This window comes from Kwoniella mangroviensis, assembly GCF_000507465.2.
Source record: "Kwoniella mangroviensis CBS 8507 chromosome 1 map unlocalized Ctg02, whole genome shotgun sequence".
NCBI lineage: Eukaryota > Fungi > Basidiomycota > Tremellomycetes > Tremellales > Cryptococcaceae > Kwoniella > Kwoniella mangrovensis.
In genome coordinates this window covers 484,536-510,636 of record NW_027062534.1, presented here as the reverse complement: position 1 = coordinate 510,636, position 26,101 = coordinate 484,536, and the positions used below count along the sequence as shown (strand labels likewise).

At 49.0% G+C, this 26,101-nt stretch overlaps 12 protein-coding genes across 12 annotated transcripts; 5 read left to right on the top strand and 7 right to left on the bottom strand.

Moving 5' to 3' along the window:
• Window positions 1-171: 171 nt before the first annotated feature.
• On the top strand, window positions 172-2,856 carry I203_105272 (uncharacterized protein; the record flags this gene model as incomplete). The annotated part of the gene is made up of 3 exons (XM_019144441.1): window positions 172-475; window positions 563-923; window positions 1,011-2,856. The coding sequence occupies 3 exons, from the start codon at window positions 172-174 to the stop codon at window positions 2,854-2,856; spliced, it is 2,511 nt and encodes an 836-aa protein (XP_019005776.1).
• A 249-nt stretch (window positions 2,857-3,105) lies between these two features.
• Window positions 3,106-4,102, top strand: I203_105271 (uncharacterized protein; the record flags this gene model as incomplete). Its single annotated transcript, XM_019144440.1, has 3 exons — window positions 3,106-3,432; window positions 3,485-3,570; window positions 3,664-4,102. The coding sequence occupies 3 exons, from the start codon at window positions 3,106-3,108 to the stop codon at window positions 4,100-4,102; spliced, it is 852 nt and encodes a 283-aa protein (XP_019005775.1).
• A 77-nt stretch (window positions 4,103-4,179) lies between these two features.
• On the bottom strand, window positions 4,180-5,132 carry I203_105270 (uncharacterized protein; the record flags this gene model as incomplete). The annotated part of the gene is made up of 3 exons (XM_019144439.1): window positions 4,180-4,275; window positions 4,335-4,453; window positions 4,505-5,132. 3 exons carry the CDS (start codon window positions 5,130-5,132, stop codon window positions 4,180-4,182), a joined length of 843 nt encoding a protein of 280 aa, XP_019005774.1.
• An 84-nt stretch (window positions 5,133-5,216) lies between these two features.
• I203_105269 (uncharacterized protein) lies at window positions 5,217-6,595 on the bottom strand (the record flags this gene model as incomplete). Its single annotated transcript, XM_019144438.1, has 8 exons — window positions 5,217-5,502; window positions 5,556-5,607; window positions 5,656-5,719; window positions 5,767-5,924; window positions 5,975-6,162; window positions 6,219-6,279; window positions 6,332-6,450; window positions 6,498-6,595. 8 exons carry the CDS (start codon window positions 6,593-6,595, stop codon window positions 5,217-5,219), a joined length of 1,026 nt encoding a protein of 341 aa, XP_019005773.1.
• A 2,661-nt stretch (window positions 6,596-9,256) lies between these two features.
• On the top strand, window positions 9,257-11,938 carry I203_105268 (uncharacterized protein; the record flags this gene model as incomplete). Its single annotated transcript, XM_065517734.1, has 12 exons — window positions 9,257-9,346; window positions 9,390-9,460; window positions 9,511-9,543; window positions 9,596-9,692; window positions 9,787-10,018; window positions 10,069-10,109; window positions 10,157-10,373; window positions 10,416-10,454; window positions 10,503-10,694; window positions 10,738-10,862; window positions 10,914-11,027; window positions 11,075-11,938. 12 exons carry the CDS (start codon window positions 9,257-9,259, stop codon window positions 11,936-11,938), a joined length of 2,115 nt encoding a protein of 704 aa, XP_065373038.1.
• Window positions 11,939-11,973: 35 nt separating this feature from the next.
• I203_105267 (uncharacterized protein) lies at window positions 11,974-13,329 on the bottom strand (the record flags this gene model as incomplete). The annotated part of the gene is made up of 5 exons (XM_065517733.1): window positions 11,974-12,097; window positions 12,147-12,334; window positions 12,599-12,831; window positions 12,878-12,908; window positions 12,955-13,329. The coding sequence occupies 5 exons, from the start codon at window positions 13,327-13,329 to the stop codon at window positions 11,974-11,976; spliced, it is 951 nt and encodes a 316-aa protein (XP_065373037.1).
• Window positions 13,330-14,036: 707 nt separating this feature from the next.
• On the top strand, window positions 14,037-15,106 carry I203_105266 (uncharacterized protein; the record flags this gene model as incomplete). The annotated part of the gene is made up of 4 exons (XM_065517732.1): window positions 14,037-14,351; window positions 14,408-14,588; window positions 14,662-14,889; window positions 15,078-15,106. 4 exons carry the CDS (start codon window positions 14,037-14,039, stop codon window positions 15,104-15,106), a joined length of 753 nt encoding a protein of 250 aa, XP_065373036.1.
• A 29-nt stretch (window positions 15,107-15,135) lies between these two features.
• I203_105265 (uncharacterized protein) lies at window positions 15,136-15,582 on the bottom strand (the record flags this gene model as incomplete). The annotated part of the gene is made up of 2 exons (XM_065517731.1): window positions 15,136-15,271; window positions 15,461-15,582. 2 exons carry the CDS (start codon window positions 15,580-15,582, stop codon window positions 15,136-15,138), a joined length of 258 nt encoding a protein of 85 aa, XP_065373035.1.
• Window positions 15,583-16,287: 705 nt separating this feature from the next.
• Window positions 16,288-17,861, top strand: I203_105264 (uncharacterized protein; the record flags this gene model as incomplete). Its single annotated transcript, XM_065517730.1, has 5 exons — window positions 16,288-16,356; window positions 16,439-17,094; window positions 17,139-17,211; window positions 17,371-17,556; window positions 17,784-17,861. 5 exons carry the CDS (start codon window positions 16,288-16,290, stop codon window positions 17,859-17,861), a joined length of 1,062 nt encoding a protein of 353 aa, XP_065373034.1.
• A 29-nt stretch (window positions 17,862-17,890) lies between these two features.
• Window positions 17,891-18,616, bottom strand: I203_105263 (uncharacterized protein; the record flags this gene model as incomplete). Its single annotated transcript, XM_019144432.1, has 3 exons — window positions 17,891-18,029; window positions 18,077-18,338; window positions 18,382-18,616. 3 exons carry the CDS (start codon window positions 18,614-18,616, stop codon window positions 17,891-17,893), a joined length of 636 nt encoding a protein of 211 aa, XP_019005767.1.
• A 241-nt stretch (window positions 18,617-18,857) lies between these two features.
• On the bottom strand, window positions 18,858-21,119 carry I203_105262 (uncharacterized protein; the record flags this gene model as incomplete). Its single annotated transcript, XM_065517729.1, has 8 exons — window positions 18,858-19,123; window positions 19,169-19,606; window positions 19,652-19,699; window positions 19,742-19,756; window positions 20,004-20,086; window positions 20,136-20,324; window positions 20,378-20,852; window positions 20,903-21,119. The coding sequence occupies 8 exons, from the start codon at window positions 21,117-21,119 to the stop codon at window positions 18,858-18,860; spliced, it is 1,731 nt and encodes a 576-aa protein (XP_065373033.1).
• Window positions 21,120-22,017: 898 nt separating this feature from the next.
• Window positions 22,018-25,814, bottom strand: I203_105261 (uncharacterized protein; the record flags this gene model as incomplete). The annotated part of the gene is made up of 16 exons (XM_065517728.1): window positions 22,018-22,117; window positions 22,163-22,249; window positions 22,305-22,476; window positions 22,529-22,791; window positions 22,844-23,215; window positions 23,271-23,411; window positions 23,462-23,782; window positions 23,838-23,948; window positions 23,998-24,097; window positions 24,627-24,837; window positions 24,888-24,939; window positions 24,988-25,150; window positions 25,198-25,420; window positions 25,479-25,543; window positions 25,596-25,652; window positions 25,706-25,814. The coding sequence occupies 16 exons, from the start codon at window positions 25,812-25,814 to the stop codon at window positions 22,018-22,020; spliced, it is 2,547 nt and encodes an 848-aa protein (XP_065373032.1).
• Window positions 25,815-26,101: the final 287 nt, after the last annotated feature.

Genomic DNA, 26,101 nt, shown 5'->3' with positions numbered 1-26,101 from the left:
TCGGTAAGTTAAGTTAATCGCACTCGTAGTATGTGTATCTGCGTCATCAAACCCGTTATAGCGTGGGAACATCGACCATACCCAGCATATATATATAACTATGTGACACCACCCTCTCCTTCTTCTTCTTCTTCTCTCTTCTCTCTTCATACACAACAATACATACAAAACATGTCAGCAGACACAGCGTCAATCACTCCATTCGGACTTGCACGATCCACCGTGCAAGGCAAACCTCTCTCAGCGGAAGAGCTCAGGAAGACGGATGCGTTCATGAGAGCGTCCCTCTACCTCTGTCTCGGTATGCTATACCTCAAACAGAACCCCCTGTTGAAGGAACCGCTCAAGAAGGAAGACCTCAAGACCAGGTTGTTGGGTCACTGGGGTTCAGATTCCGGTCAGATCTTCACCTATATCCACTTTAACAGGTTGATCAAAAAGTATGGCTTGGATGGGTTGTTTATCTCGGGTCCAGGTGAGTGATACCTCACTCTCACTTGTCATTCAACATATCCTCTATACAACGTATGCACATGCCAAATCTCTCTACTCCCTCTTCTAGGTCACGGAGCACCCGCTGTCCTCTCCCAATCCTACCTCGAAGGTGTCTACTCCGAGGTCTACCCCAACATCACCGAGGACGAAGAGGGTATGCGACTCTTCTTCAAACAATTCTCTTTCCCCGGTGGTATCGGTTCCCATGCTACACCCGAAACACCAGGTTCATTGCATGAAGGTGGTGAATTGGGTTACTCGATCTCACACGCTTTCGGTACCGTGTTCGACAACCCAGATCTCATCGCTGTCACCATGGTCGGTGATGGTGAGAGTGAGACCGGTCCCTTGGCTACTTCTTGGCACTCTACCAAGTTCTTGAACCCCATTACTGATGGTGCAGTCTTGCCTATTCTACATCTTAACGGGTGGGTCCCTCCTTCGAACACATAATTCGCACTTCAATCTCATCATACATAGGCTTGACGCTCAGCTAACGCTTACATCTCGCTTAGATACAAGATCAATAACCCCACTGTCCTCTCCCGTATCTCCCACGAGGAACTCGAAGCCTTGTTCATCGGTTACGGATGGAAACCTTACTTTGTCGAAGGTTCCGACCTCGAAACCATGCATCAAGCCATGGCTGCGACTCTCGAACAGGCCGTCCTCGAGATCAAGCAGTACCAAAAGCAGGCCAGAGACAGTGGTAAAGCTTTCCGACCTAGGTGGCCCATGGTCATCCTCCGATCTCCTAAAGGTTGGACTGCTCCTCGAGATGTAAGTGGTCACCATTTGGAGGGTTATTGGCGAGCCCACCAAATTCCTTTGGCCGATGTCGCCACCAGCACCGAGCACTTGGCTCTACTCGAGTTGTGGATGAAGTCATACAAACCCGACGAACTCTTTGTCAACGGTAAACTCATTCCCGAACTCAAAGAACTCGTACCACAAGGCAACGCTAGGATGTCAGCCAACCCAGTCGCCAACGGTGGTCACTTGAGAAAAGCTCTTCGACTTCCCGACTTCAGAAAGTACGCTTTCGACGTCGTACCTGGGGTTACCAACGCTCCTAGTATGAGCAATATGGCCAAGTGGCTCAGAGATGTTGTCGCTGCCAATCAAACCAATTTCAGACTTTTCGGTCCCGATGAGACCGAATCAAACAAGCTCGGTGCGGTCTACGAAGCTGGTAAGAAGGTTTGGATGGCGGATTACCTTCCTGAAGATGAGGATGCTGGTAATTTGGCCAATGCTGGTCGAGTCATGGAGATCCTTTCCGAGCACACCGTTGAAGGTTGGTTAGAAGGATACGTTCTCTCTGGTCGACATGGTCTTCTCAACTCTTATGAGCCATTCATCCACATTATCGACTCGATGGTCAACCAACATTGTAAATGGATCGAGAAGTGTCTGGAGGTAGAGTGGAGAGCTAAAGTATCTTCGCTCAACATCCTACTCACTGCCACCGTCTGGAGACAAGATCACAATGGTTTCACTCACCAAGATCCCGGTTTCCTCGATGTAGTAGCGAACAAATCACCAGAAGTCGTCCGTATCTACCTGCCACCGGATGGAAACACCCTCCTTTCGGTCATGGACCACTGTCTCGAGAGCAAGAACTACGTCAACGTCATCGTTGCTGATAAACAAGATCACTTGCAATACCTCAACATGGAAGAAGCAGTTGCTCACTGCACCAAAGGTTTAGGTATTTGGGAATGGGCATCCACCTTCCCCGATGAAGAACCCGACTTGGTCATGGCCTCGTGTGGTGATGTACCCACCATGGAGTCTCTTGCAGCAGTCGCACTCCTTCGAAAGTACCTACCCGACCTCAAGATCCGATTTGTCAACGTTGTCGACCTGTTCAAGCTCATCTCCCATTTGGACCACCCCCACGGTTTGACCGATCGAGAGTTTACAGCCATCTTCACCGACGACAAGCCTATCATCTTCAACTTCCACTCTTACCCATGGTTAGTTCACCGATTGACCTACAAGCGACCTGGACACAACAACATCCATGTGAGAGGTTACAAGGAGAAGGGTAACATCGACACTCCCTTGGAACTCGCTATCCGAAATGAGACGGATCGATTCTCACTTGCCATGGATGCAATCGACCGATTGCCGGGACTTAAAGGTAAAGGAAGCAACACTAGAGAGAAGCTTCACAACGAACAGATTGTCGCTAGGAACATGGCATACGAGAACGGTATCGATGCAGACAAATATAGGAATTGGCGATGGGAGTTTGGAGAGAAGAAGGAAGGTGTGCTTGACCAAGTTCAAAAGGGATTGGGTATTGGAAGTGGTAGCGATGCCCCACCTGCTGCGGTAGTTGGTACCAGCGAGTAGTGGGTGTATATATGGACAATGAGAAGAAGCTTTATATATGATTTGACATCAAAGTAAATAGTTTATATGTGAAATGAATGCAAAGTATACGAGTACGAGTATGATCATGTATCGGTGAATAAGCGAGGATAGTTCACCGATGAGTCGGGCAACTATGGTCCAGTGAATCTCAGATATAAATATCCCTGTCACGATCTAGGGAACATAACATCTCATCTCTTTCCAGCATTCTACACATACCTGCCCACCATGAGACCCACTTCACAGCTGTACAAGACAGCAGCAGCCTCTGTGAAATTATCTCCGGCGCTGAAGACTCTAGTGAATCTGCCCAGTGCATTGCCCTCGTCTATACCCGCACCATCCCAGCAAGTGACCACCAAGTTATTCGACAGTATACGATCGAATGCACCTTCAGACTTGTCCAGACACGCGTGGCTGACAGTGGGTACAGCTGCCCTGCTTACTGTCAACTCGCCTGAGGCTATATGTCAGCTGTGGGACTATGCGGGGAGGAACAAGGAGGATGCTGGTGTGATGAGAGAAGTAGGACTAAAATGTATCTCGTTCAATGGAGTGAGTCGACTTTTCTTCACATCGAGCTGAAGTGAAATTGATTGACATACAGATCCCGCGTACGATCAATGGGCTAGGAGCGTTGAGAGAACATCTGCCGGAGGATGTGAAGCAGGCGTTGGATATCAAGGCTTACAGGTGGGTACGGGGCTCATTCTAGGAGATAGAGCTTTCCTGTTCACACGAGACCTTGTAAGATACATGCTGATACTCTACGATACGATTACCTAGACAACCTGATGAATCGAACGTGACTAGGATAACCAAGCAGAGCAGAGAACTATGGGACGCAATCTACGCACCGTTCCATGAGAAACTACTCGACAAGCTAGCAGCGTCTCATCCAGATCTACCTGTACACATCCTCAACTCGCATTATGGAGCGTTACTTTCCGATCCACCTAATCTACCATCTCCGAGGATTGGCAGAGTACTCACTTCAGTCATCGCCATCACCTGTCTGAGAGCTCAGAGGGGGGTCGGCCCACAACTGACTTCTCATGTGTTTGGCCTGAAGAAAGCTAGGTTGGAGGAGGAAGCCCCGAGGGAGATCGCAGGTGGAGAGTGGTTGTGTAGCGATGAAGGTGCGACGTGGGTGATAGAGAGCACAGATAGGGTTGGCGAGGTGGTCACGGGGGGCAGAGTAACTTTTGGTGGACCAGGGGAGTGATTTTCGTGAGTAGACAAAATTGAAGATGCGTTGTCAAACAATAGAATAAATGCATATATAATTATGACCTCGATAACCTACTCCTGCTCTGGTCTGACCACATCTGCCCTCTCTTTACGCAAGATACGACCAAAGACCACTTGCAGCTCTCCCCACGACTCGACGAGCGGCCACTATTACATTTCAGTCAGCTATGGATTCCCTCGTAACATATATACTCTGATGGACTTACGAAGATGACAGCTACCGCGCTTAAGAAAACGAACGCAGCTGCTGCAACACATTGCAGTGTCAAGAGGCCTTTGGAGTATACCGCGCCTGTTCCAGCAAGAGGAGCGGGTATCAAAACAACTAACGCAAAGTGTCAACTTGGTATTGATCAACTAAAGCGTTACTACTCACGAATAACCAGCAAGAACCCGGTTGTGATCAACCTGAACCTGGTTTGCGACTTTTCCAACTTGATCACATCCTCTGCGTACTCCGCATCGGCAGCAGCACTTCTCCCTGAGCCTTCTACTTTTGCCAAAGCAGGTTCGTAGTCTACCGCGTTGGGAGCATCGACTACACCACTTTTCTCACTCGACCCGCCGACTTGAGGTGTATCTTGTCTGGGTAGATGGCCCGATCCAATCGCTCTGGTAAGCTCGAAATCGAAAGAAGCGGGTCTGATCAAGGATATACCAATTGACAAGATTGCTCCTGCCCCCAAAGCTGATAATGAACCGGTTAAGATCACTTTACTAGCTGTTAAAGTGGTCGTATTGATTGAGCCTTCCAACTTGACCGCTGAGACCAACCATCCGATGAATCCTACGATCAATCCACCCAATACACCAGTGATAGCACCGAGTCTGTTGAGTTTCTTCCAACACATCAATAGACCTATAGGGAAGACACTACCTGAGGTGCATACCGCCATGAAGTAGAACAGGAAATTGAGATCTAATCCGATATGGGCGAATACAGTATTGATACCTGCTAGGAAGATCGCCCAGGCGACTACGACCGAGTGATTCACGGTCATCATCTGTGAGTTGGTAGCTGATTTATTGAAGTACTCCCTATAGATATCGTACGAGGCAATGGTGGAGACGGCCACGTATTGAGCGGATCAAGCAGATGTAGTAGCCATGAAAGCGATGATGGTGTACATGGCTGGACCAGCTTTACCTAATATAGCAATTGAAGCGTATGGTCCAGCGAGACCTGCACCTATTTCGGTGAGACTCAATGGATTAGGGTAGGTGGGGAAAGCAGGGTTCGACTCGAGAGCCCTTGCAGCGAGACCCATGGATGATCCGATACCGAAAGCCACGGAAAAGAAGAAGCAGCCAGCAAAAATGAAGGCTTTGGAAGTACCGGCGGGCTTTGAGGCGATACTTCGCTGCCAGTAGGATCTGTAGGAGGTTTGGTAAGCAACAGTCTTGGCAAACAGCGAAGCAGCACTTACTGATCACAGAAGGATAGACCGAAGAATGAAGTAGCAGCGGTCACAGCGTAGTCTGTTTTGCTAAGTCAGCTTGATACATCGGGATGTGAATATCGCTTACACATTCCACCATCACTCCTGAAGGAGAGGTACGATTGATGGGCATTTCCAACAGCGGGTGTTGTCTGACAGCGGGGTCAGCGGCTGTGTATTGAGGTACTACCCGACTCACCTCGGATGCAGCGAGGAGCAGATCATACAGCTTGCCAGGGGAGCCGATAAGATCGCCTCTGGTGTAGGTAGCCAACACCAGAACCAATAGACAGGTGAACAAGATACAGCAGTGTAGGTAATCGGCAACGAATGTAGCTCGAAGACCTCCGGTAAGCACTAGATGGAGTATGAGCACAGGTAGACAGCTTTTCCAATATATTACCTACCATACGCCACGATGACCGTGGGGAGCAACCAAATACCCGCATACTGGCTGATACCAGTCATTCCAGAGATCACACCGGCACCTCCGATGAGGATCTCACTGCCAACAACGCAATTGGCGACGATAGCAGCGAACATGTAAGCAAGATGGCCCAGAACACCAAATCGAACCTTAGCGACTTGTAAAAAGCTGGAGCGAGAGATCAGTAAAAGGAACCAGCACTAAATTATCTCATATAGATTTACGTCGAAGCACCACCTGCGTTGACCTTGACTTTGGACGAGATGAATGCGAATGCGGCGATTTCTAAGGTTCTGGTTAGTATCGTAGTCTAATGCTCTGTACTGGGTTTACTTACCAACGAAACCACCCATACCGAACCACCAAGGAATGGAGACACCATACAGGTAGGTCAGAGTACCCGTTTGAAGGAATACAGCTGCCCAGACCCAGGCAGAGGTGATACCGACGGACATCCTGTTTCAGAGTCAGTAGTTGTCTCGAGATTATGAGTATACACTTACATTCCAGTCTTTACAGATCGAGAGGCAGAAGAGAACTCCTCGATACGGGATGGGTCGTACTGAGTGTATCGTCGTTGGACCCAGGTGAGACCGTTCATGAGAATCGCGAAGAAAGCGCCACCCGCAAGGACTGGGACGTGGAAGTGTAACAAGACTCTACCCTTAACGAGTTTCAACCCTCAACGAGTCCGTGCAACCTCACGGATCAACCTCACAGACCTTCTATGCAAAATGATATCTTTAAATCTTCATTGATCATCTGTATCGCTATTTTGTATTGAGAACATCCATTGAACTCGACTTTTCAATAGTACGAATGTCTACAGAACCAGATCAAACGTCTCCAGAACACATCCAGCGAGTTCTTGCTCTTTGGACCGCCCTCCCTTCCGACAAACAACCAAGCAGACACACTTTTGCCAAAGACAATGATATTCCCTTGACAACCTTCAATCATCATCTTGCAGGTCGTCTGACTCGCCCTCAAGCTCAAGAATATCGCCAGCTACTCACAACTATTGAAGAGGAGTGCATTATCCAATACCTCGATCGATCAGCATCCATTGGTCATCCTGTTTCGCCTGGAATCATCATAGAACTTGCAAACAAAATACGAGAGAGAAGAATCACTCTTGCACTCATCCCAGATGAGCTCCTGCCATGTTTACCACCTCCCATGGGCTATCCTTGGCTTGCCAAGTTTCGAAAGCGCCATCCCCAGGTCCATAGTGTCTTCTCTCGGAAGATACAGGCAACTCGCTTCACAGCAACTACAGTCGATGCTTTGACACCTTGGTTTTGCGAAATCAAGTCTCTATATGATGCCAATCATTACCTGCCGCAGAACATCTACAATATGGACGAGACAGGATATGCTATAGGAGAAACACAAAGCTCTCGAGTATTAGTTATTATAGAGCAAGGAGAGAAGATAGGTAGTAGAAGAGGTAATAAGAAGCCATCAAGCGCAATACCTGGTAGACAAGAATGGGTTACAACAATCGAATGTATCAATGCTGTAGGTTCAGCTCTTCCTCCTCTTGTGATATTCAAATCAGAAGGAAGTTTCAACACAGGGTGGCTCCCAGAGAACCTTCAGCTTCGAGGATGGAACTGGGCAGTCAGTAAATCAGGATGGTCAAACAACGAAATTGCATTCAAATGGTTAACCGAAGTATTCCATCCCAACACAATACCTGCCAATCCTGATCAACAAAGAAGACTACTTATTGTTGATGGTCATGCTAGCCATGTGCAGGCTCGCTTCATTGCATTCTGCATGGCCAACGCCATTGATCTTATGATACTTCCGCCCCATTCCTCTCATGTCACTCAACCTTTAGATGTTGGTGTGTTTCGCTCTCTCAAGCAAGCTATGGCAAAAGAAGTCAATCGGTTTGCTCAATATGATTCTTCAAGGATACAACGATACACCTGGGTTAGACACTTGGCAGTTGCTCGATCAAAAGCTATGACAGAAGAGAATATTCGAAAAGGTTGGAGATACACCGGCCTTTTCCCATATATTCCACATACAGTCTTAGATGCGGCCCCTCAACAAGTCAATACTCCTCAGACACCTACTCGCACCCCCTTAGCCACATTGTCTATTGAGAAGAATTCTTTCCTCGCCAAACATGCCAACACTATGTCTCCAGAAGTCAAAGATCGCGTTGTTGATCTTTATTCGAAATTAGAAACTGTCAGCACTGAAAAGACAGCCTCTGACAAGGAGAATGTCGAGCTCAGGAAGGTATTGGCGGTCAAGAAAAGAAGGACAAATGGTGTATCAGTTCAGAACGTTGGTGGGCACTGCTTTACTACAGAACATGTCTATGAGATGGCCAAGGAAGTTGAAATGAAGAGGAAGAAGAAGAAAGGATCGACAGAAGAGGAGGAGCAGCAGGAGGGCGAAATCAGTGAGGAGGAAGACAAAGGTCATGGAAGTAATGGTGTCTGGACAACGGTAAATCGATTGGGATCGCCCCTTGATGATGAGTAATAGATATTGTATTGAGAATGCATGTTAAAATTGTTTTGGGAGACATATTGGCATGAGGCATGATATATGTCGACTCGTTGAGGGTTGAAACTCGTTAAGGGTAGAGTCTTGTTAAGTATGAGCATATACATACCATATCGATGAATCAGTATACTGTCACCCACTGGTCGCGTAACCTGCACTTTGTGGTAGCAGAGACATTGTGAGTTGATCGAGAATGTGCAGTGGGTTAGTGCAGATCAGGTCCCAAAGATGTGGTATGGTCATGTTTTACCACATCTTATATACATTCCTCGACTTGGTACAACTGTTTAGACTTTCACAAGCGTGCCCTCGGAAGGCCGAATCACTTTATTATGCATTTGTTTTGGTTTTGACCTTGCGGGAACCCGAAACATTCCCTTATTCATGGAGATAACCGTTTTAAAACTTGGGTGCTCTAACGACTGATTGCGTTTTTACATCCAGAAATAACGTGATGAATGAGAATTTGATTATTTGGTTTTCTCACTCGTCCGGATCGCGTCATCGATCATCTTCAAAAAACAATTTGTATTGTACCACTTTCTCGTCCATCCGATGTTTTGTCCTTTGTGATAGGTTAGCACGCAATGAGTGCACAATATAGTATGCGGTATTCATGCAATGATTCAAGCTCCCACGTGAGCAGGAGAACTTCATCGTCGGTCATTAAGGCTAAGCTTGAACATGGAGGTATCACTGTTATAGCCAAGTTACTCTATACCAAGCAAGCACGATGAGCGAGACGCAGACTGAACAGCCCGTGGATCCAGTGGACATACGATGGAAGATGGCCGTCGCCTGTGACGTGTGTAGGAGGCGAAAGGTGGGTGAATCGGGTCAAGAAGCCGAGCTGATAGGGGAAATAGGTACGGTGTGATGGTGAAAGACCTTGTTCGAGGTGTAAGAAGGGTAACAGGGAGTGTACATTCTCGATGCCGTGAGTCATTGTATCGAAAAGGGTAGTCCATGATCTGATATCATCTTCAGTCGACATATAGCTCGTAAGACGCAGGATCCTGGGTGAGTAAACCTACTTTCGAACCGGACTGACCGAGAATAGTCCGTCAAAGAGAAGCAGGTCCACACCCTCACCCACCGAAGATGTCCCTCCTCCGAAACGACCATCTCTACAAGCCTCATCGTCCAGGAGGGCATCACAAAGCTCACAGGTGGGTACATAGCCCACCAGACATCGCTGATACCCCGTAGACCTCTAATCATCCGACTAAAGATCACCTGCTACTTATCGATCCAGATGATCAGATCGTCTACTCTGGTCCTTCATCCGGCATGCCTTTATTTGCTCGTCTAGGTCTACTACGCACAGTCGAAATTTCGGAGAGTGAGCAAGATGGGAATGAATTCAGTTCCCACTCATCATGGGCGATTGGGATCACCAGTGCGGTCTCGGCAAGCAGGGATTACTTTGATATGTGTTTGCAGAGGTGTCCGCAGGAGTTGATGAACAGTTTGATTGGTCATCATCTGAGTACTCGTAAGTGCATCCCATTTGAGGAAAAATCACCGTGCTGACACCACTTATAGCTGTATTCTTCCCACTACTCCACGCTCCATCCTTCTTATCAGTGAGTCATACACACCCAATAGTAGTACCATCGCTCACACCACTCAGGAATTCATCGCTGTGACCGAACGTCGCTTAAAATGCACCCCGCAATACGGAGCAATGCTCATGAGCATATTAGCGGTCACCGCTCGACTGGTAGAAGGTGGAAGAGGGCTAGTTCCTGCAGCGGATCGGGCTGGAGAAGCGTATTACGAATTTGCACAGGATCTGCTCAGAGTTAGCAAGAATAAACTGGACATACGGCATATTCTGGCTTTATATCGTGAGTGAATATTACAACTAGACTTTGCTGATGATGTTGCAGACTTGACATTGTTCGCAGAAGGAAGGAATGCGTCAACGGGTGGGTTGAGCCCTTCTACATGAACAATCACTGCTAATATTCCTCTAGGCGTGGCCTCGAGCTTTGTCGCAGAGGCTATAGGACTAGCCTATGCCACTGGGCTACACCGAAGTACAGACGATTTCAGGATGGACCCGGTGACGATGCAAATCAGGACGAGACTTTTTTGGGCATTGTACTCGTTAGACATCGCCTTGGCGTATTCTCAAGGGAGACCAGCGTTGATCAGATTATCAGAATGTGAGTGTGTAGTCCACTTTATGCAAAGCTGACATTACCACAGGCAGTATAGAACTTCCAGCTGTGGTGGACAACGGTATGATCACAAAAACGGAGATACTACCTCAGCCTGAAGATAACCCGCCAGTGATCATGGCAGCGGCGGTCAAAATGGTTGAGATATATATTGTGCTAGAGCAGGTAGGTTGATCTATTTGGTACTTTGGCTGACCTTTCCAGGTACTGTCCGGCATAAATGCCCCGTTCACCACTATATCTCAGCGGTTCAATCTTGGAGATCCCCCTCGTAGAAGAAGTGAGAAGCTGGCTAGAGCTCAGATATGTCTAGACGAGGTGGGTGAGCTGTTCTATACCTGTACTTTTGCTGACCCCGAATCCAGATCGAGCAGAGCCTTCCTCCCTACCTCGTTCGATCCTCTCTACCCTCAGACACCTCTCTCAACTTGATCTTCCTCCAATCATCTCGACTCGGGTCGACACTCCTCTTCATTCGTACACTCATCGCTCGACAATCTCTCATTGACGATTTTGAACGCAGTCCTGGCCCATTGGCCAATCCTAGCGAGAGCACATTAGTAGCATGTCACCTATCCGTCGATATCGTCAAGACATATTCCCGCTTAAGACATTTCGGCTTCCTGCAGTACTGCAACTTTACAGCAGTATCTCATCTCACCGCTGCGAGCCATACACTAATCGCATGTATGCTGCGAAGTCCGAATTTGGCGTTTGAACACCGCCCAGATCTGTTATCAGCGATCGACATGCTCATACTCTTCTCATCGAGATTCCCATGTGCCAGAACCGTCGCTCAGCTTTTGGTACAGCTATCCAGAACCCTTGATCTCAGCTCTGGCGATACAAGCGGTACGTCAAGTGAAGCGTTGGCGACCAGGGTACTCGCTAGGAAGATGGCCGTGTCTCCAGGTGACGTACAAGCGATGGCAAAGGACAGGGAGCTCCCGCCATCTCCTTTGCGCATCCAAACTACTCCAGAACAGTACGACTACGACTGGCTGGTCAGAGCGGCGACTGGCGGTACCCCTGCTGCATCGTTCAACATCGATCGATCATTACCGCCACTTTCAGAAGCCGTGGGCGAAGTCAACGGGTTCAAGCAGGGTACACCGAGAAACCTACCCAATGTGGAGCTTCCATGGGATGGGCAGTTAGCAGAGGAACTTCCGCCTGATTGGGGGGACAACTTTTCGTTTTTGAACGATGGGCTGTTTGGATCTCTGTAACAAATTGTATCATATGTACCATATCATGTATGTAGCTAGTCTATCAAAGCTCGGATATGCCTCTTCCACTCTGGCCAAGCGCCCCATCTGCCTTGAGAGTCCACCTCCTCAGGTCCACCTTCGCCAATTAGCTTGAGCAGGCCTTCAGCGTATTCGAATCTGAGTAGGAGTCAGCACAGAGTCAACCAATTCAAGCAGCACCACTTACTCTCCCGGGTGTCCCAACACCAGCACCGAATGGGAATCGTTGTCTTCGTTAGAATGAGGAATCAGTTCCAAAGGTGTTCCAGTCCAGTACGACGCGACTACCCTCGCCTGCATTTCCGAGAAAGGCCAAGGGATGGCTTCAGCATGAAGTAGCAGGAAAGGTAGGGTGGGATCGGGGAGGTAGAACAACTGATGCGAGTCGAGATTATGGACACCTGATTGATTAGCAAAGATCACTTCTTGATCACTCACGATGACCTCCTTCGAGCGTAGCCTCGCCGACAAGCTCCAGAGGGGGCTTTGCTGCGGCCTCAGACACTTGCGGGTATCTTACCAGGGGAGCTCCGTTGAAAGGTGCATCGGTATCTTTGAAGAACTCGAACCGAGCGACGAACCCAGTAGCGAAGATGATCACCTAGGAGTAAGCAAAAGTACTAGGTCTAGCTTACTCACATCGACATCATCGATCACTTGTTCTAGCACAGTAGTTATTCTGCCAGTCTTTGAATGCTCTGATGGCCCCTCGAGGATTTTCATCGGTGACACGTTATTGATATGCTCTGGCCAGCCAGCCTCAAGCTCTGTATCGTATCTTAGTTTGCTCCGGAACGATCGGTAAATCTTTTTAGGCTGAGAGGGTGACTTGTTGACTTTGAGCATACCTATCTCTCGCACCAAGTCGGCACCTTAGGAAGCATTAGCCAAGTACAGGTTGATGAAGCGAATACTGACTAGATGGACCACCTCCCACAATCATGACGGTCTATTTATATGGTCAGCATAAATCAAATACCCGTGTGTCAATTCACCTTCCCCGCGAAGGCCTCTGGTGTCCTATACCACCTTGAATGGAGTATCTCTCCCTTCCAGTTCCACAGACCATCGATGTAAGGCATGAATGGTCTCGAGTCTGTACCGTTAGCCACCACGACATGGTCAAATTGCTCCTCGAATGCCTTGCCTATGTCCGGGGAATTGCTGGTATATGATGGTGTCCACTCTACCACCCAACGCTTGACCGCAGGATGCCCGTCTGGTACATGTCTTACACGAGTGACCACTCGATTCAAACGGATGTAATCGGTGTACTTGTCAGCGAAACGTTGCTGGTATTGGTATATCGTCTTGTACGTAGGGTTTCCCACCACAGTCCCTTCGGGGTATGGGTGAGATCGGTATGGCATAATATCCTATATATCAGCGAGAGTAATCTCAAGATACACTCACCCTTGGAGTATTAGCAGTGACTCCGGCATACATCGGGGTAGGAGATGGGGCAGGTTTACCTTGACGTTCGAGTTTGGTCAAGGCTACAGCATGGCCTTGTTTGTCGAAAGAGACGGTGCATGGTGGAGGGTTTGGGTCATAGTTCCTGTTTGTCAGCCAGATTCTCCAACCCTTCCACCGACCATAATCCACCTATAGCATCTCTCGCCTCATAGGCGACAACATAGAAACCTTTTCGGAGGAACTGCTCGATCGCACCGAGGCCACTGAGTATGTCAGCGCGCCTGTCGATGAAAGGTTTAGACTTACGCTGGGCCACAGCCGATGATAAGGACGGTGGGTTTGATTGGGATGGTCATAATGACTAATGTATAATTTGATCTGAGCCCAGTCTGTTGAAAGATAGCAGCGAAAAGTCTACTTATACAAGGTAATGCACACATATACCTTTGCGGACAACCGGTGCTCGGCGTTCCGAGATGTTGTTGACGCCACTTTGGTGCCATTTTTCGCCATGATGAGATGCTATTGCACATAAATGGTGTGCTTCGGCAATCCGAGGAGTCAAGAGAGAGTGAGGTAGAGATGCGATACATTGAGAATGTTTATGACCAAGAGGGTCTGCATTTCATCCTAAGCAAATCTACAGACTCACCCTCACACCATGACCACCCCACTTATCATCTCACCGACCGACCCCATTATCTCCCACCCAGAAACCGTCCTTCTGGACGCGTCTTGGCTTTACGAGCCTGATCCACCCACACGAGATGCATGCAGGGAGTTTTTGGACGGTCCACGATTTCCGGGAGCGAGGTTTTGGTCCTTGGACGATGTCTCCGAGCCTCATCCAGAGGGATACGCTTTAATGCTGCCTTCTCCTGAAAGATTCGCCAGGTTTGCTGGTGAACATGGCATCAATCAAGACTCTCACGTGGTCGTGTACGATAGCGAAGGGATATTCTCCGCTCCTCGGACTGTATGGACCTTTAAGGTGAGTCTAAACAGTTTCTGGACCAGGCTGACTCAAGTCAGGTCTATGGCCACGAAAAAGTATCGTTGATCGACGGAGGACTACCTCGAGCCAAAGCAGAGGGAGTGAAGTTGGAAGCGGGTGCTCCGCAGGAATATAAGGTGAGTTCAGGCCCAAAGATCCCCGCTGACTGGCAGCCAACGACATATCCAGTGCCTACTGCTTCAGCACGAGCTGTTGTTGGTGAGTTTAGCTGGTCTAGAACAACGCTGACCAGTAGACTACAATGAGATCGCCAAGATTGCTTCAAGAACAGCAACCTTGGAAAATGAGACCGTTCTGATTGACGCGCGACCGGCCGCTTCGTATGAATCAGGTCATATACCCACTTCCCTTCTGTTTGATTTTGCCGAGGCTCTTCTCAAAGATCCCGCTGGGTATACCCAACTACGAGAGCCAGAGAAGCTTAAGAAATACTTTGTGGAAAGGATTGGTGTACAAGCAGCGAATAAAGTGTTCTCAGGGGAGTCTACAGTGGTTAACAGTGAGTCATCTCGGCATGGATCTCGCTGATATACCAGCTTGCGGTGGTGGTCTATCCGCCGCAATTAACTGGCTTCAGCTGCAGTCCCTTGGTGTCGAATCGAGACTTTATGACGAAGTGAGTGATCTCGATATAGAATCTCGCTGACAATCAGTCTTGGGGAGGATACTCTGCTCGACCGGAAACAGTCAAGATCACTGGACCGAACCCATTGTAGATGTCATGCTATGCATAGAATTTCCCAAGCTACTCTTCATCCACCGTCTGAGCCTCCCAGATCGAAGTGATCAGCTTCTTTCCGTCTCTCTCGTCCACCTTGACTATAGTCGTAGCACTTTGTTTGAGCACCTTGCCATCTGCCTTCCCTCTTGTCTCGTATTTGCTGTATTGGCCGACGATACCACTGGTCTTGGTCTCGTTCGTCGGGACGACATTGAGATCTTGGATGGAGGTGACAGAAGCGGAGAATGCGCCTCGAAATTGGGAGGTGATGAGACCGATGAATGTCTCAGCGGTCAAATGGTTCCCATTGATGCTGGATATCAGCGGAGATCATTACGGTATCACTCACTTGATAGCAGCATCTGGAGCGAGCTCAGCAGATAAGACGGTTGCGGCTAAATCATCATCTGGCTGGAACAAAGTTCGAGCAAAGAAGGAGTCGACAAAATGGACAACAGCAGGGCGGGACATAATGGATGGGTGAATGGGAATGTTGAATTGGGAGCATGGTCTCTCATGCTTATATATACGTTGATGGGGTGCTGTCTCGGTAGGCCGAAGTCAATCACGCAAGAGAACAATAAGCAAGAAGCTCTCTAGCTTCGACATGTTCGATTGTTCCCTTGGCCTAACTCGAGGAGGGTCATGCATGGACGTAGGAACACGTAATGCCGCTCTGGCGCCCACTGGGCCCTCCCTGAACAGTTTTTGCCTATTTTGGGACTATTCCTCCGGGTCCAAGAATGTTTAAACATTGTTTGCGTTTGCATCAAAACGTAGATATGCACGATGGAGGATTCGTATAAGCCGAAATTCACCAGGAGTAGGACAGGTGGGTGATACTGGCCGAGCAAGGGAATTGTTCATTGACGTATCCATGCTCAGGCTGCCTGCGGTGTAGAAAAGGCAAGCACAAGTGAGTGAACTACTCCTGAAGCGGACAAAGCTCATGTTCACCCCCCCAGATGCGATGAAGAGAAACCGGTATGCAAGCGGTGCCGGAATGTATCCAAGGAGGTATGTACGATACAACAGAGATATGAAGCTTACATCTAGTGTATTTACCCTCCCACGCCCACTCCGAAAAGCCGGAAAAGGAAAAGACCTGTAGAAGAGCCTGTGGAAGAGCTTGTGCGGCAGGATCAGCCTGACACATTGGTCAACAGCAATGCAACCATGCCGTTCTTCCTCACACCCAGTGACTACTTGACGCTAGCATTTCCGGACTCGCAAGAGAGGGATCTGGTGAGTTTGTCCAGGGTAGTACATTGCTGACATCTTACAGATGCGCCATTTGCTATGTTTTGGTGAGTTGACCACCCGTTAGCCTCTCGCTAATCCGTCAGGCAACGTCGTTATGTATTCTGTACCTGTTCAAAACGAACCCATCCAATTTCTTCATCTCGCCAGATGTCTCCAGCATTCCCGTGGCTTTTCGCTAGAGTCCGATGCGCTCTTACTCTCCCTAATATCCATTGCTGCGGGTCACAAATCGTCTCTCATCGCGCAGCAGGAGAAGAAGTATTTGGATAAATACCCACCAATCCGCTGGGATGTGCTATCGCTGTCCAACACAGAGATCCTTAGTTCCTTCAGTGCATCGCAGACCGCTCAGAGAGCCATCAGTGATCACTTTTCCACCACATCGCTTAGTATATGCCAAACAGCCGTAGCATTTAGAGCCAGTGGAGAGGGGTTGACTACGGAAATGTCGAATCTGCTTCTCACCAGCTGTCTGGCGATAATCATAGCTCAGTGCCTGAACGCGGGGAGACTATGGAAGCAGGCGTTTGACACGGCATGCGGATTGATAGAACTACGAGATGGACCATCGAAGATGTTAGACGAGGCAAGGGATATATCAACAGCAGAAGTGACAAGGATTAGATTGTTGTTGGAGAACTTCGTGGTGGTCGATGTGTGCCAGTGTCTGGCCACTGGAGCGGCACCGAGTCTCATGAAGGAGCCATTTGCCCTGTGGTGGTGAGTCAAGACTATCGTCAGGATATGACTGAAACGGGTTATAGGTACGATTACGTTTCCGAAGATGCAGATACAGTGCATAACTCGTATGGAGTGGACAGGGCGGTGGTTGAAGTGGTGAGTGCGAAGTTGACAGACAAAGCTGACGTCCAGGCAAACCGGGTCAATATGCTAGTCCACGAGAAGTCAATGCTTGAATCTATCCTTGACCAGAGCTACCTAGAATCGCATAGCACAAAGATCCAGAACATACTGCAAGAGCTGAGCATGTGGCAGGCCAGTTTCTCTCAGCAGACAGAGGGGAATCTGCGTGTGATGTTTGGCAACCGGGTCATGGTGAATATGCTCAAGGTCGTGGTGTATGTGGATTTGCTGAAAATGCCGCATTGCGACGAAGAAGTTCAGGAAGCAGCCTGGGCAGCGATGGCAGCGTTCCAAGAGGGCAAGGAGCTAGATCATGGGGTGGGACTGCTGCTGGCTGCGATCATAGCTGGTGAGTACCCAAGGCAATAATATCGCTTACATATCACAGGATCCGTGCTGCAAGATCAATCGAAGAGAGAGGTAGCTAGAGGAGTGATCACTCGGTTGAGAACGACTGCGGATTATGCTTATGACGTGGACGAGGCAGCGTTGATGCTAGATAAAGTGAGTAGTTCCTCGTAGGGATGTTTGCTGATCTTGTACAGCTATACCGACTTAGAGATGACGGAGCGGTGGATCCTTCTTGGCGATTGGTCACAAACTCGGGTATCCTGGTGTTCTAACATGTTGTACGCTACAAAACGTTGTATCGCTACGCTCTGAACACGATATTGGGTTCTTTTTGCTCCTTGGACTCGGCCAATTTCAGATACAGCTCGGCCTGGGCATCCCCCCTCAAATCAGTGTAACATGGAGATCCATCGGGTTTTCTCTGATCGCAGTAGTAGAATCTGCGGGAGTATCAGCACAATCATGGTTGAAGAACAGTTCCACTCACTGAGCCGGTCTCAATCCCTCTGCCTTGGCCGCAGCTTGAATCCAATGAGCCGAGGCAGATTTCCCCACACCCAAGATTGTTATATTCGGATCGATGAGATTGTCCAAGGCGTTCCCCGTGTAAATATACCTGACACTGTTGTTACGTTCACGGGCAATGAAGGCAGCTGAGTAAGGAGATGTTGTGTTGATATTGAATGCAGCGATGAAGTCCTTGCTGGAAGCGCTCAACGGATCGTTTCGGGTGAGCACGTTGGCGTATGCTGAGAAGGGGTCAGTGGGAGCTTTGGACCGTGCCGCACTCACCATTGTACACCACGACGTCTGGTGCTTTGCCCCATCGGTTCTCTACCTGATCAAATAACGGTTCTATTGAATCCGGATTTGCAAAGTCTGCTATGAGATGCACGCGGTCTTGTGTTGTAAAAGTGCGAGGAGTACGAGATACTGAGGCGACGTTGTAGCCTGCAGAGTGGAAGCTGTCGGCGATGGTGGTGCCGATGCCTTTACCGCAACCAAGTATGAGCGCTATCTTGGACATAGTGTGTGGGAATCTCTGCGTCGTGAAGATCGTTCCCGTTGGACATATAAACATCTCGGGTCTGCGACGCTTAGTAAGGATGAGATCTTCAAGCTTATTAAGCAATGTCGGAGATTTATCTTGATTAGCAATCAACTTATTTTCCAGAACCAAACAATATGGTTTGACCTTTTAAAGAGCAATCATGCATAGCTATGCCAAGAGGAGACATATTAACTATTTACAGTACATGCCATCGCAGTTACTCCGATCCCACAAACAAACCCTTGACACGTTGTACCAACGTTCTCTTACCATTGAGCTGCTCTGTCTCTTTCCTGTACGCCTCTCTCTCGGCGTGTGTCACCGGTTTGTCATCTTCGACGACCCGTCCGGCTATGTCGGTCTTCTCGACAGTATTGTGGGTTTTACCGATATAGAAATTAGGCATGAGTATGGTGCATAGCAAAGATACTCCGTAAGTGCATGCACCCGCAATGTAGAGTGGTCGAGTGGTAGTGTTGTATGCTGGTGCACGTTGTAAGTAATCACTCGTTATATTTTTTTACTCACCTCTTACCACGGCCATTCTCTCTGGTGATCCATAAGCATATTTGGTCTTGGCCGTTTTGATACTGGCATACAACGATGAGATGTCTTGAGAAGGCTCCCCAAATTTCCTCATATTCGCTTGCATATGAGTCTGCCAGGTCGAACTTGCAATGGCACTTCCTATAGCCCCGCCAATTCGGGTCCAAAGGGCCAAGTTGGCCATCACTTGACCAAGATCCTGATGTGGTACTGAGCCTTGGGAGGCTACTCTCACTCCGACAGTCATCCAAGAGCCGAATCCGATGAGAACAGGGATGAAGGCGAAGACAGCGTTGTTGACGGTATCTCTGCTACCAGCGAGTACGACCAGACCCATTCCGACAATCCGGACGGCCAGACCGACGATTTGATATCCCTTGTATCGATGGGTCCATCGGATGAGCAGGCCACACAGCAAAGCTGGGATGAATCAGCGCGTGCGCACATGAGTCCAGAAGAACTCACCAAATACGGTCAAAGCGACGGTCTCGGCGTTGGAGTATCTGTTCCAATCTAAGGCATGTCAGCAACTGCACCTAAATGAGCCCAACTCACTTCCTATGGACCAGTCTGTGATCACGTAAACATAACTACTCCAGTAGAGACTTCGCATGTTGGAGGCCAAGAAAGCGATGAAGTCAATACCCGCACATAGGAGAAAAGTACGATTGGTCAGGAGCGAACGCGTCATCATGGGTGATCTTGCATATCTCCACTCGTAGACGAAGAAGACGATGAGGAGGATGGCTCCGATGGTGAGCATTGCGATCATGGACGCTGAAATACGTCAGCGAGGCTTCGATCTGATTGGACTCACGATTTGTCCACTTCCCTTTGGCTTTGGGTGCTAAGCTGAAGGGAAGGAGAAGAAGAGTCCACGCGAACCCTAGGAGAAGGAGGCTACGAGGCGTTGTTGGTATCTGACACCTTTTTTCCACATCATACTCACCCAATCGCATCGACTTCCCCAGCCCAGAAAACCAAATGATGGAATGAATTCGGCTTTGCCTCTCCGGGGTGTTCTTCTCTCCATCTTCGTTCGAAGGGAGACTCGGCCACCCGAAGCTCCCCATTCTTCTTCGCTCGGTGGTCAGCCCAGTAGAGTAATACAACGACTGGAAGGACGCATGCGGGGGCTCTGAAGGTATCTTGGATTAGCAAGAAGTCGATTCTACCCCGCGCTGCACTCACATGATACAGAACATTCCGAAGCCCCACCTAAACCCGCTGAGACTGTTGGACAGAATAGGCTCGGATATATTCCCACTGATCCACGCGAACCAGATAAAGGGTAGACTAGTCAAGGCGCCAAAGAAACCTCTCCATTCCAGCGGAGTCAGGTCCGCCACAATGATGTCTGTGACCAAGTCGAGACCGGCTGATCCGATGGTGGAGATGACTCGACCGGCTGCGAAGGCGTTGCCACTGTTTGAAGCGGCGATAATGATATATCCGACGAGGTATAGCACGAGGAGGAACAAGTAGGAAGTTTGCCTCGAGGTGACATCCGCAAGCTTCGCGATAAAAGGCTTTGACACGGCGTTGATGATTGTTTCAACTGTGGAAATGACACCTAGCAACCTGGCATGGTCTTCGTAATACGATGCGCCAAAAGTTTCATAGGTGTAGGTGGTACTGGAGTCGAGCGAGAAGACACAGCAGACGACTGGGTGGGTGTGAGCAGAGGGTAGTTTCCGGAGGCATAAAAGTACTCACGGAACAGAGCAATACCCAGTAAAGAAAGGACGGTCCTATTGTTTCCAAAATGTCTCCACAGAGCTTCAATACGAGTTACACCGATCTGTTGATGCCTCATTTTCTCTGTGTCGAGCTGGCCTTGAGCCAGGCTGGCGTCGGGCAGCTTTTTCTCCTCGTCGGTACCATGTTGAGAAGAGTCACTCCGTCCGTCTTGTGTGAGTGTGTGTTGGGTCATTGTGGTCTAGGTTGGAGCTTGTTCTAGTGAACGTTCATCGCAATTACCTACTTATACCTTTCCCTCAACAGAAATTTTTACATAAATACTACCCATCGGGCGAAAATGAAGAGGCACGGATTGAGACTATTTGTGCCAAGAGACTGTTCAGAAATAGATATGCGAGAAACCGCAGAGCCAAATTATCAGATAAAAGTTTAGCCTATTCATTAATCGAGGGGTCTGCACATGGTTTATGGCTAGTTTCGCTTATCTCGGCCGATTGGTCAGATTTTAGCGTTGTTTCTCGCGGGGGTATCAGGAAGAGGGAGCCGAGGGAATATTGAGATTCCTGCGCTCATGTACATACATACATGGCGTGCTGGTGGTGGGTGCAGCAGAAGAGAACTATGCAGCAAGAACAGGGTGGCATCTCGGGACGCTTGCAGCGGTTGCAACGGAGGTCAGGTACAATCCGGAGCAAGCCTTTTTGCAAAGGATGTGGAGGACGTTTCCCTGCACAGGTTGCACCTGGTCGGAAGCAAAAGTTGGAAATATGTCATTGCGAATACCCCATATCTCTCAAGAAAGCCCAGTCCTGTCCAGGATCAAACAACGCATTCAGCATCTCGTCAATTCCATTCGCGACTGGTATCATGGAGCTCTCCTCCCTGGCTAGCTGATATTGCTCGAGGGTATTAAGAGCGTTTGCTAAGATCGAGCGATACTGCATCGATGGATGGTGAGCAGCTCCTTGGCAAATTCCGTCGAATAAAGATGCCGCGAAAGAGATTATCCGATAAAGGGGGGATGAGTCTGGAACCGGAGGGGGTGGGCCGGGTTGAGTGAATGAGTAAGCATTCAGATTGGCTACGAAGGTAGTCAATGAAAATACTTTAACAGAGTGATGGAGTGCTCACTAACCATCGATGCATCCTCGGTCATATACCAGAACCAAAAACACTGCCGCGTATGCATGAGTGATCCAGTAGGAGTCCACAGCGAACATGAAGGAGGAGCTGATAGAAAATCAGCGCAATCATCCAGCCTCGACACCGACTTACAGTGCGGTAAAGTTCATGGTATACTTTGAACCGTCAACCATAGCTGCCAGCCTCTCTGGGCGCTCTCCTACGGCGTCTGTGGAGTATCTACGGGTATAACTATTAGTGATTACAGATCCAGCTTGATACACCCATCACTCACTGCCATAAGAGCCTGAACGCAGCGTCCACTCCGGTCTTGAGTGCAGCTGGTGTAGGTGACATCGTGCCTTTCTCGATATCCCCTAGTTCGACACCTATTGGTAGGGCGTTGAGAGCTAGTCGGTACCATCTCAGCGCTGTGAATGGCATCTGCTGTTTGAAGGTGGGATCGGCTGGAGTGGACAATTAGCGTTTGGTCTTGGAGAAGAGATACACATGACTCACCCCTGTTGCCACTGAATATAGCATTCCATTCCCTCTCCCAGCTGTCCAGCTCCGCATTTGCCACGCTCAAGGTGATGCTATCTAGTTTCTTCAAACTTACATCACCGCAAGAGATCGAGGCGCGATGAACAATCGCTACGAGTTCTGCTAGTCCAGCTAATTTCAGATCCCCTGACTGAGCTTTAGGGTGGGATCCGAAGGCGCGAAGCAGGGATGTTGGTGGGGCAACCAGTGTCGCTGGAAGACCCGCTGTGAGTGTCAGACTTGGATATGTGTGAGCTGAGGGACTGGCACACAGATATATTTTGTACTCACTGCCTATCAACGGAAATCAGATTGAGCCACACCCTCATCTTTTGCAGCTTCTCCTCATCCAGGCGGGAGTTCCCAAAGTCCACGTGAGTCACCTCTTCGAGAGCGATGTACTTTGCAAAGCGAGTCGCTAGGCCAATCATCAACCAAGCGTACGAGTCTGTGAACCGGCTCTTTGGTGTGGACGTGCTACTCGAGGTGGAGGACAAATCGATGTCGACGGCAGGCCATTGTATGGACAGCAGAAGGGACTGAACGACCTCACAAGTGAAGTCTCTTGAACTGGGGTGGAGAAGGAGGAGCTGTATGTGCTCGTCGAAGAACGATACTAGGGATGGGTACCGAGGATGTAGCCAATTGTGTGTAGATCGGATTCTAAGAGGACGTCAGGCCGTTGATCTTGACAAAGCAAGGAAACAGAAGCACTTACGGATCATCAATATCCCAGTACCTAGCTCCGATCAGACAAATGGAGGTGAATAAAAACGAGCTCTTCTCCCTTGTCTTCTCAGCATCCCTCTGTCCGGTTATCCAAGAGCACGGTGCAAGTTCGTGGCAGGCTTCGAAGAATCTAGAGACGTTTGTTAGCGCAGGCGATATCTCGGCAGAAAGGTCGCGTACATGTCAAACAACCTCTGCGCTTCGTCAGTCGTCAATATTCCTCTTGAAATTGGGTCATTTCGTTGGGAGTCGTCATGGGCACTAGTGCTCGGGACTTCACGATTGCGGGGTGTGCATGACAGAGTCGTATCGGAATTGTCAGTGGGTGGTCTGGCGATAAGACCACGTAGCGTTTCGATAGGAGCTGAAGAGAACGTGCCATTCTGAATGGTGCCAGCAATTGTCGAGGCGTGGGCTTTCTGAGGTGGGAAGCTTTGTTGAAAGGTCGTAGGTTGAAGATCAGGCAGATTGAGAATGGAAGTATCATTTGACGGTGCGTTACTAGTCGCGGTGGTGATCAGGTACACAGGTTAAATCGGGCTAACTTGCAGCTCACTTTATAAGAGAAAGTCGTTTGTCTGCTCCAACGACACCGGTCCTCTGCACCGGCATCTGATATGTAGAAGCACACTCTAGCTCTCCAATCCGGCGCAAGGCTTCTTGCATCCTATACTCATGGATCAGCAATACTCCTAGGTAACGGAACGACAACTCACCGCTTCTGCAGAACTACAACATCACTTTTCATCCTCTGCATGTCCCTTGCGTGATCATCATGGGAGTGTCCTCTCTCACTTGGCTTATTGTGAGGCACAACTGGCCCAGATCCATCAGTCAAGAAGCTGCATTCCTTGCCTACCCTTTCACACCGCCGGCAAGGGATTGATACACCATCGCACCGCTGTTTCCTCCTGCGACATTGAACGCAGGCTCTGGATGTACGGCGGCTGAGCCGAGGCGAGACACTGCGTAACCGTGGTGGGGCGTCGGACGAACTTATGGGTGGTGGGTGATTGTACGATACAGGCTCTGTCATCGCAGCTAGACATGATGAGATTGAATGGGGCGTGAGTACGGATTGTGAAGATAACGGCTTTCCCTCAATTTCAGATAATTGGTATAAGCGCGATAAGGCGCCGTCACCTCAGCCCAATGGACCAATAACAGTTGCCGAGAAGCAGACGCGTTCTTTGAGTTACTGCAAATTCACGCTCATTCATAGACAAGGCTCATGTGCATATGCTACCATTAACGGATCCCGCTGTTCACTTCGGATGATATGGAAACTTGCCCTTCCAGTGCCGAGCAATCTCATCCCTCCTAGCAAACCATACACCTTGCTTACACTGCGCATACTCTATGAACTTCCGCAACCCCGCTATCCTGGCTGGTCTACCTACAATGCGACAATGTAAACCTATGGAAAGCATCTTAGGAGAGCCCTTTGACCCCTCTCTGTACAGTTCATCAAACGCGTCCTTCAAGTAGGTGTAGAAGTCGTCAGAGGTGGTGAATGGTTGATATGTAGCGTTTTTGTAGTCATTCGTGTCGAGAGTCTGATTGTTCTTTGAGCATATGTCCGTCTACTATGGATTAGGCAACTCACATATGGGATCACCAGAAGCCCCTGATCCTTCTGACCTCCTGGCATAGGAATCCTGTGTACGACGTCAATGTTGTCTCGGAGCAGAAGATCTTCCACTCACCAGTAAGGCAAATCGTCGCTATAGTCATCACACCAATACTCCAAAGGGATCCCTTCTTCTCTGAATACTTCAGCTACTAGAGCTCTAGATCTAGGACTGGCTTTGGATCCAACCATACCATAATACCATCCTTTAGGAGGCGCACCCGAGGCTTTTTCTATCGCTGCAGTGACTATCAGCTATGCTCATCTCATCATATTCCGGACCTACCTCTGATCGTCTTCCTCACATTCGCCTCCTCCTCCTCAACAGTCCACTTAGATCGATCTATCCATCTCCAGCCATGGGACGCGAACTCGTGGCCATGCTCCTTCAATACCTGCCCCACTTCCGGATTCATCTCCAAAGCCTGACCTACGGCGTAGGCGGTACATTTGACAGACTTCTCTTGGAATAACCGCAGAATTCGCCATACACCAGCTCGAGAACCGTACTGGAAAGGATGAAAAGTTTAGTCTGAGTTTTCTAGCTGTGAGCAGCACTAGACATACCTCGTAAAGGGACTCCATATTGACATCTCGCTGATTGACGTGCGGTGTGACTCCTGGCCCGAGTTCTACAAGCTTGTATCATCAGCAGGAGTGCATACTATGCGCCGATCGACTCACCACTAGCCAAAGTCTCTGACACTTCATCACCATTCACTACGGTATGCTCACTGCCCTCTTCGTAGTTGAGCACCTGCGTAGCATGTCAGCCTTAGACTAACTCCACTCACTTACCAAACTAATTGCAATTTTGGCTCCATCTGGCCATTCGGGATTGGGAGGGTTGAAGCCGTACCCCACTAGATCTCTTGACCCGTACTCCTCAGAATTGGTCTGCATTGTGTACACAATGAATAGATCTACTTTAAAGGGGATCAAGACGACGAGATGAGTGGGTTCAAGTCATCAGACCTGACGATATTACGTAGATAACGGACCGCTCGTCTCCGAAGGATCATGTGGAGGTGAAGCGGCTTATCCTCTTCGCTTGCCGCTTCTCTATCGCTTGACCCGCTCGTTAGTTGTCTCAACTGTTGAGCGCCGTTGACCAATCGGTATTGTTGTTTTTGAGACAATGAGCTGTGCCGTCGTCCCTAGCTGCTTTGTCATGGTCTTTCAACCTCGTA